Here is a 10,225-nt window from a genome sequence, read left to right on the forward strand (position 1 = left end):
CTTTTGATTTTGAGGCTTACGTCTCAAAACGCCTTGAAACTTACGCCTCGCCTCACGAATGAAAAACGCCTCAATACCCGAATACGCAATTTTAAACATTGTGTGCTAGATGAGTGGTCGTCATCCTGTAAGTCACAGGGCATCAAAACCTTCACTTTTGCTCGGATCTCTGCCTTCAACCCTTTCATGAAATTTCTCTCCAATACTGTAACTAAGAGTCGCTCCACCCTGCTAGCTAGGTGCTCAAACTGCTCATGGTAGTTTGCTATTGATCTCTCCTATGTCAAAGCAAAGAACTGCTCATAGAAATCTCCTCCCCGATCAGTTTAGAAACGTTCTATTATGCAGTCTTTGAATTCCCTCCAGTTCCTGATAGGCCTCCTCTAATCTCTCCAATGATACCACGACAAGGCTTTTCCTTACAAGCACAATCCAGTTGCGGATAGCTTCATCTCCTCCGTCAGCCCATTGACGGCGAAGTATTGCTCCACCTTGTAAATCCACTCATACGCATCTTCTCCTTCGAATATGGGCATCTTCAACTTCCTCACCTTTTAGTCGCCCCCATTGCCCTGGATTCTTCCATAGTTTTCCCTCTCCCAAGTGCTAGGTGCACCCCATGTTTCCCGGTCTTCCCTTGCCCTGCCATAGCCCAAACCCCCTTCGAAATCCCCCCTTCTTTCTTCAAAATCAACACCTCGGCAGCCATAGTATCCCTCATGGCGTTCCCCATATCCACCTCCTCTTTCTTCCCTCTAGACAGGCTCCAGATGAGGTCTTCATCCCTCTCCTTCCATGATTTTCACATCATCTTCCTCCCTACGAATTTCAGAATTCATACTTTTTTTCTTCATTCCCTTTAGCCACTGAAGCCGCCATTTGATTTTGAATTTCCAACATTTTTTTCATTATATCTCGAAGATCGGCGACTTGTCCCTCCATTGAAGAAATCCTTTCCTCCGTCGTTTTGATTTGATTCATCTCCCCTTCAAGTCTTTTCTCTAAGGCATCCACTTTTTTGGCCGCCATCACAATCCGGAGTTTGTAAGTTCACAAAATCAGGATTTTGGGGTAAAAAATCAGCAATTTCTTCTTGTTTTTAGCAAAAAAAACTGATGTTGTAATTTGCCGAAATCAGCCCTCCACCAGTCCCAAGACTTGCTCTGATACCAATTTGCTAGGAAATACTTGAGTTCGCAAGTAATCCTATCGGATTTACTTGAGTTTGCAAGCAAACCTAATCAATAATTAGTAAAAACAGCGCGAAAACGGAAGAATCGTGGTGGAAGAACAAACAAACAATAGCAAATCTTATAACAATCAAAGAGAAACAAGAACAAAGCAAAGATACAAGTGATTCTCTATTCGAGAGGAGGATCATTCTCTCCCAATCTCTAGACACTAGGTATAGAGCCCAAAACTCCCAAGAGGCTCCAAGAGAAAACAATACTTAAGCATGCTCTAACCCTCACCTCTCGTGCCTATTTATAGATTAATTACAAACCTCCTTTCCCAAAATAGATTAATTCAAATAAATTAATTCAAACCTCCTTTCAAAATTAGATTAATTCAAATAGATTAATTCAAACCTTATTTTCCAAAATAGATTAATCTCTTTCCTTAAATAAGATATTTTATTTAATTAAATAGGGGCCCACGTCCCTATGGCTTAGGCAGTTAGAGAGGAGGCGGTTTGAACCGCCTCCCGTAGACCTTGGCCGACCCAAGTGGGGTCGGCTGGATAGGCGCCGACCTATCAGTACGATCATAGGATAGGGCACTAACGGTTGTTAGTTGTAACAAGAGAAGGCGTAAGAGAGGGTGAGCGCATCAACAAGTGGGAGACGACAACAAGCAATCAAGTGTGAGCAACGTGAGTGAAATGTGGTTGCAAGCAGTGCATAAGCAAGGATGGCGCATACAAAACCAAGCAAGTAGACAAAGTGACCGAACGGGGAGAATGTAATTGCATGTGTGGGTAGACAAATGCAAACGTAAGAGTGGTTGTGACAAAAATGAGAATAGGGTAAAATAGTTAGGTCAACTCTCATACCATGCTAGAGTATAAAAAAAATTTGATTAGATCTTATTGACATAGAAGAGTGTTTATGCATAGACAAATATAGTATAGGCCAAAAATTATGAAATAAAGCAGACAATATCCCAAATTATGGGGATAAAAACATAAATAGAAACATATCTTCAACTAATTACTGAATAAGTATTTTTCATATGATAGTGTTTCCAATTAAGGGGCAATTTGGTTTGTCGAAAAAGAAATGCAGAATAAAATGTAGGGGTGTCAATATTGGAAACGACCCGAAAACCCGACTCGAACCCGACACGGAAATTTCGGGTTCGGGTCAACCCGAACCCGAATCGGTTCGAGTTAGAGATTTCAATCCATTTGTAAAACCGGGTCGGGTTTGGGTTGATCCGGAAACCCGGAATCAACCCGGTTTGACCCGGGTTCGCGTCATTCATGTCCGCGTCCATTCCGTCGCGTCGTCTGCGCCTCTGCGGTCTGTCGAGTCGTCTGCAGCTGTCCGGTTCGACGTCGCGTCCGCGGTTGGCTGTCCGCATCCAAACTCGAGTGGCTCAAGCGATAAAGCCCATAGGGCATTCCGGAACCGGATTCCGGAAACGGATCCGCTGTCCGCCCATCCGGTGACCGCTATCCTCACACGGTCGCACCGTCGCTGCGTCGCACCGTGCGACTCGCAGGCCCGCAAATGGACTAACGGAGTCACCGACTCACCGCGTTCGCCAGCCATACTCGCAGACGAAGGTCTCCGCCAACAGTCGTGTCCACCGCCGGTCCGTTCGCCAGCTATTTCGCGCGCTTGATCAGCAAAATCGCGGAAATCCGGGTCGAGTCGGTTTGACCCGAACCCGAAACGGGTCGGGTTTGGGTTGACCCGAATAGTGCCAGGTCAGTTTTAGGTTCGACCCGAACCCGACCCGTGACCCGAAATTGACACCCCTAATAAAATGGAATGCAGTATAAAAGAATGCAATGTCACTTATCTGCATGTCATAGTTATTTGGATGAGAATAAAATAAATGCATTTGATTACTTTTTTTTTTGTTTGGCTTGAGGTAAAATGAATGCACTGTAAAGCCTAACTATAGTGGTGGTTAGTGGCCGCTGGCAGCAGCAAGTGGTAGTTGATGGCGGCAGGTAGCTGATGGCGGTGGTGGTAGGCCATGGGCAGCAATGGCCGGCAGCCAAAAGCAAGTAGCAGATAGTGGCCTTCCCCTATAATGGCAATGGTGGCGATGAAGGAGGTAGTGAGTAGGGCTGGAAGTGGATAGTGGCCAGCAATAGCGACAATGATAGAAAATTTATACCATATTTGGAAATATGACAAATCTAATGATTTTCAAATATATTAAAATTAAACTAGAAGATTTCCAAATACTTAAAAATTTTACTCTGTATTTCTTTTACTTCAAATCAAATACCGATATTTTCAAAACCCCTGTATTTAGAATATTTTACAACGCTTTTACTTTCTAACATCTTCCATTACACCACTAGTTATTCAAACATATCTTAAACCAAATTTCGAAGTGAATAAACATAAAATAATGTCAACTTGAAACTAAATACAATTTTATGGATTTTTTTATTTTTTTTTTGAGCTCAGTAGAATTAACAAACCAGTCGCACTCCATGCCATATCCCTTCTTTAGTAACACCTCTGGGGCAATATAGTCTGGAGTGCCTACAGTAGAAAATGCCTAGAGTAGAAAATCAAAACAACGAACTTTCAGCTCGATAATCCAGAGGAGAAAAGAACTAGAAATTAGCATCATAAAACCATGAAATGCAAAGTAGAACAACTATGTTGATACCAATTGTCTCCTGTTTATCTGCCAATGCTGTAGCTGCTCTTGGGAGCTTTTCCATCTGCCACCATTGACCTTGTCTAGAAAGGTACCATCAATGTCCATTGACTCCTTCAGCTCTTCATCGGTCATAGGTTCATTTTCATTCAAAGTTGAAAGAATTCTGCAGTCAATTGGCTTGCAGAGGCCAAAGTCAGACAGTTTCAAGTGGCCATTTTTATCTAACAGAAGATTGTCGGGTTTGATATCTCTGCATGTCAAGAGGAAGGGAGATAAGATGGCTACTATACTAATTTTTGTAGCCTCTGAAGTTAAAGATACAACCTGTGAATGTAGTTATGTTTATGAATGGACTCTATCGCCAAAACACTCTGGGCGATGTAGAATCTAGCAACATTTTCAGTCAAAATCTCCTCCCTTGTAAGCAGAGTCATCATGTCACCTCCAGGAAGATATTCCATGATGAGGTAAAGGTAATCAGCATCTTGAAATGAGTAGTACAATTTTACAATACAATGGCTTGCAACTTCAGCAAGCAGATTTCTTTCAGCTCTAACATGTTCAACCTACAATAACAAAATGAAGCCATAAGTCATTTACCATAATTTCATCATTCATAAAAGACTACCAGCATCTCAAGTTCCTCACCTGTCCCCTGCTAAGCATTTCAGACTTCTTAAGCTTCTTCATTGCATAAATATTACCCGTGGACTTCTCACGGCAAAGCCTAACCTGAAAAAAAAAAAAAAACTGCAGTAAGCCTCTAAGAGAACCACTGATAGAAAAAAAATACAATATCGCATTCGATCTAGCATCTAGAACAACTCCATTGTCATAAACTGTGTTCAGGAAATCAAAACCAATATGTGAAGCAAACACAAAGAGGCTAAATAGTTACCAATGTCCTAACTTATCATCATTCATGCCAACAAAAGCTCCAGGCGTATATTTCAGCATACCTTGTCAGTGGTCATACTAACCAAGAAAAGCATCATAAATATGTTTTTGAAGATCAGGCTAACAAGTTTCTCATATCCATATTACTTGGTGTTTGTATGAGGAGATGTTAGAGGATGAAACAAAACTGATGTTACTTACGATTACTGCATAAAACTCAAGGACCAAAGTTTATTTTGAATATTAAACGACAAATAGGAAACGAGAACAATACTATAGTGTGCAAAAATGCAAACAATACACAAATATAATGTTCCAAACCTCTCCAAACGCTCCTCTTCCTATGATAGTCAGTAGATCAAAATCATCAACACAAATCTTGTGTCTCCTAAGTCGCATGTACTCTGTTTCCTTTTGCTCTAGATCCTTCATTATTTTCATTTGCTCCTCCTGTGAAACTTGTGAATCAGCTAACTTCTTCTCAAGGACGCATCTTCTGAAATAAGTACAAACTAGTCAACAAGTTTAACATAAAGAAAATTTAAGGATTAGCAAGTGGTTTAAACAAACTCTACAAAACATGATTTCAGCATCCGCAGGAATTATTCTGTAAAAGTGTAATAAGCATGATAATCAAAATTACTTCAAAACAAAAACATAAACATGCACGAACAATAATTGAGTCAAAATATGCAAATGTGTCAAAAGAAAATAGCATCTAAAAAATGAATATTCAAATCCTTGGGCATTTCAAGTAAATAGGATTCCTGAAAAGCCAACCTAATGAATCTGAACATAGACATCGCAATGCAAGTATCAGAAGTAAATCCAATGCATGCATAGATACCTTAAGGATGTAGTAGATTCACTTGTGCGCACATTTTTGCAACCTTTGATGAATATTCAATTCAAATAGCATCTACAACAGTGTGGTTCATTCAAGCATACATATCAAGGATTCAAATGCATTAGAAGCCCTTTGTTGACCATTTAGAGAGGTAGAGATGAGTACAGAAATACAGATAAATGACAGATGGTGAAGGAGGGTGGAAAAAGAGGAAAGGGTGTGAGGAAATAATACACTTAAAAGGAAGATTCTATGGATAATGAAAAATAACATTTAATTTAAAAACAATCCTGCCATGTTGAAGCATATCATAGGACATTGAAGAACATGGTTGATTCACGTGTTGCATACTTCCATTCATACCTTTAATGCTCTACAGGATGATCACCCTCAAACTGATTATGCATTTGATCAATCATTATTGTTCATAGTTCTTGTTAGCAAACGTATTAGACGTGAGAGATGAATTTGAATGCAGAAAACAAATAAAAACAAGTTACAAGGTCAAAATTAGGATTGTGAACAGATTATCTTCAATCTACCTCGCAACACTACACCCTAACGACTAGTTCGTTCAATTCCTTCCACTTCTGCAAATAAATGAATTAAAACACTCAGTACAATTAAGCTAACTGTCTTGACATGTTTATATGCACTCGAATTTCCGGTGAGACATAAAAGGAAATCAATCAAAAAGCTTCGTTTGATAATTCATGTGTGAAACAAACCATTTTGCCTCTAGTCTACCACACGGAGACCCATCCACAAGGAAAGAAGCCATTGGAAACACAAAAATGAAGCAAAGCGCTAGCAAAGAGATCCTAATCGAGACCTCCGAGCTCCGCCAGCAATGCATTATTTCATTAACTCGGGATACTAACAACACTAAGCAGATATCAAATAAATTCGAAAAGCGCTAATTCATAAGAAGCGAAACAAGGAAAGATTCCCCATTCCCTCCTTCAAAAGAGGAAATAATTGCATCCCATAATAACGTTAGCAGAAGTTAGTAAGATCCACCAAGGATCAAATTGTTGAAGCCGGATGAAAAGTCATCAGGAATGAGATGAAGAGATCTGATCTTTTAGGGGCTAGGAGCAAAGAGTTCCTACAATGAATTTGCGGATGCTAACCTTTCCATCCGCTCCTGGATGTTCTTCTTCTGCGCTTTGTAATGACTCTCTATGAACTGCTTCGCAGCAGCCACCCTCACCATAGTCAAGCTCGAGACCGTCTTTTCCTCGTCTTCCTCCTCTGCACCTTCACCTCCGTTCTCACGTTCGTCTCCCGCGTCCTTCATCTCCCTTTCCATGTCCCCTTGTCTTCCTCTACCCTCTGAGCCCTTTCTCTCCCTTCCTTCGATTGAACCCTCTTCTCTCTCTCTCCCCCATGTTCCCTCCTGCCCTTTTTATGTCGCTCTATTTTTGTTCTCACCTGGCAGGATGTGTAAGCGACGAAGTCAGACCATTGCAACGGAGCAGCGAATCGAACGCCGTACCGGTGGACCGGCCTTCGAATATATATATTTTTTTAAATGCACTTGAAAACTTGTGCAATTTATGTATCTACCTTAATAAGAGGGCAATTTTCAAGCATGCAAATTTGAAGAGAAAAAGAAAAAAATATTTTATGTGGATATCAGATTGTTCGGAAATAAATTATAATGTGCCCACCCATGATGACTCCTTTTGTCAATCTAAAATCCCCATTCTCAACCTTTGCATTTTAGGGGAAGGAGTAGTATTCATGCTCCCTCTAAAATGCACTTCAAATGATCATACTCTGATGTCAAGAATACTAAATAATCCTTTATACCCATATAAGATCTCCGCAATTTTACATTTGACAAAGCTCAAGCAGGCACTTCACACTTATGAAGCTTCGAGTAGAAGCCTCAAACTCTCTTAAATGATCTCAACCACCCACCACAATGCACTTATTTGTATATGGCCTTATCCCCCTATGCAATCTCTTCTTCAATTGACACCCATTAAGACCCTCTCACCCACTATGTTGTCTACTCTAAAGGAAAAAAAAACCCTATAGATAAAGTGCAAAATCACCATATAACTCAAAATCTCCTCAAACTAAATCAAAAGAAAAGAAGAAAAGTCCCCATCCTTCCAACTTCTTTGATTCAATATATACTTCCCACACCTCACCTTATCGAATGTAAGAAGCCTCAAAGCTTAAGGTCCTGTATGAGATTGCAAAAGATTGGTTCACCATATGCAATTAGACCATGAATTATTCTTTGAACCCTGCCTTGATAAAATCTTGCTTTTTTTTCAAATTAAGAAAGCTATAACAACTCCAATCACTACTTAGTTATAAGAATATGGATTAAGTCAAACCCCCATTGAATTTTCTTTAACCCTATTACCATTACTTTGCAACTTATATATGGTGATATTGTCTTCAATAGACACCCTAAGTTCATGCTTACTTGTGTTTATGCAACCAATGATGCAAGGGAAAGATAAAATCTATGGAACTTTTAATGAAAGCTTTTCTCAATGATAAATTCTAGGTGGTTGGTACTTGGAGATTTCAAATGTGACATCTCCAATAATGAGAAGTTTGACAAGAATCCTATCCCGCAAAGAAAGATGATAGATTTTAATAATTGAACCTTTGAGTCTTACCTCATAGATCTTCCTTGCACTTGCCTCTATAATGTGATCTAATTATTAGCTTAGAATCCTATTAGGTGTAAAATGAATAAACCTTTATGCAACTCCTTATGGCTAGGCATCTACCCCTCCTCTTAAAGATCCACCCCTCTCCCCCTCTAACCCACCTTTATCTTAAGACAACACACCTCGTCTTATAATTAAACCTTAAAAAAATTAGGTCCACTAAATAAATGTTTATTTCTTAGAAATTATTGGACTTTGAACAACCTTTTTAAAATTAAAATGAAAGAGGCTAATAACAAATGTGCTAAAAAAAAGATATGATCTTTATACTTTATAAAAAGCTTCATGCTTCCAAAAGGTCTCTCAAATATATTAATTGAAAAAATGGTAACTCTTGTATCCAATCCATTGTTTCTATTAAAAAGGACTGAAATATCCCATAACAACCCTTTAAATATTCTCTTAATGCTACATAGGGTTACAATGAGTCAAGTGTTCTAAAAACACCTCAAGGCTTGGCACAAATAGAGCTCTTTCATTATCATTCGATTACTGATTAAAGAACTATGAACATTTTTTATAAAGAATTATTAAATAAATAAGATTGAATAGCTCGTTGCACAATTTTTTTATGATCATGATAATATTGTTTAAAGCTCCTAAGCAAGCTGATAAATAGTTTCATTTAAAGCTCAAGAATAAGCTTGTGAACAACCTCCTTGAACTTTCAATTAGTTCAAAGAAAGGTATGCATTTCGACAAGTCACTTCAACCTTATATATCATAATAAATTAACTTAGTAAAAATGATAATAATATATTTACATTTCTTTCACCAATTAGGTCCACAATGAAACCAGAGATTTGCAAGAGCAATGACTAATTAATCATTCTTGGGGACCTATGAGTAGTAAAATGTTAGCAAACTTTTATAGTTAACGGCTACAGATTTCAAATCAAAGCTTGGTGTGAAGGTCGGAAATAAAAAAAAATTTATGTATGGGTGAAAGGGAACAATCATACGAGTGATGATTGTGAATATTATGGGGTCTTATAGGAAGTATTATAGCTAGAATATCCTGATGAAGGGAACAAATTGTATCTATTTAATTGTGATTGGTATGATCTAGTGTAAAATAGCTGAACAAGCGTTCATCCACTTTATGGCATTATAGAAGTAAAGTGAGACAGAAGATTTGGAGAATATGACCCATTTTTCATTGATAGCCAGGTGACCCATGTATTTTTTGCTAACTATTTAGGTAGACCGTGGGGTAAGCAAGATTAACTTGTAGTTATCAATATTAAACCTAGGGGGGTCATTGAGAATAATGCATCAATACCACCAATGCATCAATAAGAGTGCATGTTGAACTTTAAAGAGCCTACTAATAATATAGATGATCAAATAGTAACTAATAAGACCAAGTTGCAGTTAGAGGAGGTAGACTTAAACATTGAGAAAAACATTGAAGATGTCAATAGTGAGGACGTGGTCATATCAAATGAAAGTGAATCACCTAATGATTAATAGTTATAAGGAAAATATGAATCACCTAGTATTTTTTCACAACATGTTAGTATATATATAGTATTTTTTTTTTTTTAGTATAGTAGGAATAAACACAATTTTTTTACAGCATAGTAGGAGTTACTTCTTAATTTTTCCATATAATTTACTTCTTTCATGCATTTTCATAAATATACAAATTATAGTTAATTGTTTCTTTTATTTTTTTACAGAGATGGCATATAGAGGTGTTAATTCCCCGAGGCGATCGATCACAAATATTTTCAGGCGCAAGAAGGGTACCGATGGACGATTCAGTAGAGGTGGAGGTATTGAGGGGACCTCCTCTTCATAGCCTACCACTCATACCCAACCTAGCCCCCTTTTTCCTACACTTACTACAGGAATTCCTCAGGTTTACTCTGAAGATCATCACTTTTGTCACCAGACCCGATGTAGATGGCTCCCTTTTACCCGTACT

General features: G+C 38.5%; 1 protein-coding gene across 3 annotated transcripts in view; it reads right to left on the bottom strand.

Moving 5' to 3' along the window:
- LOC110105239 (serine/threonine-protein kinase tricorner) overlaps positions 1-7,096 on the bottom strand; it is a 41,547-nt gene extending 34,451 nt beyond the window's left edge. For 2 of the 3 annotated variants that reach the window (XM_020834651.2, XM_020834643.2), the window contains exons 1-6: positions 6,730-7,095; positions 5,071-5,245; positions 4,501-4,584; positions 4,177-4,418; positions 3,859-4,102; positions 3,665-3,744 (exon numbers count right to left, since the gene is read on the bottom strand). In XM_020834651.2, coding sequence (XP_020690310.1) covers positions 3,665-3,744; positions 3,859-4,102; positions 4,177-4,418; positions 4,501-4,584; positions 5,071-5,245; positions 6,730-6,908 — 1,004 coding nt within the window. In that variant the 5' untranslated portion in view covers positions 6,909-7,095. Of the gene's footprint in view, positions 1-3,664; positions 3,745-3,858; positions 4,103-4,176; positions 4,419-4,500; positions 4,585-5,070; positions 5,246-6,729 lie in introns of all 3 variants that reach the window. The other variant, XR_002304126.2, reaches the window with a different exon arrangement.
- Between the last annotated feature and the right edge of the window lie 3,129 nt (positions 7,097-10,225).

The sequence above is a fragment of the Dendrobium catenatum genome, unplaced genomic scaffold (assembly GCF_001605985.2).
Source record: "Dendrobium catenatum unplaced genomic scaffold, ASM160598v2 fragScaff_scaffold_370, whole genome shotgun sequence".
Taxonomy (NCBI): Eukaryota; Viridiplantae; Streptophyta; class Magnoliopsida; order Asparagales; family Orchidaceae; genus Dendrobium; species Dendrobium catenatum.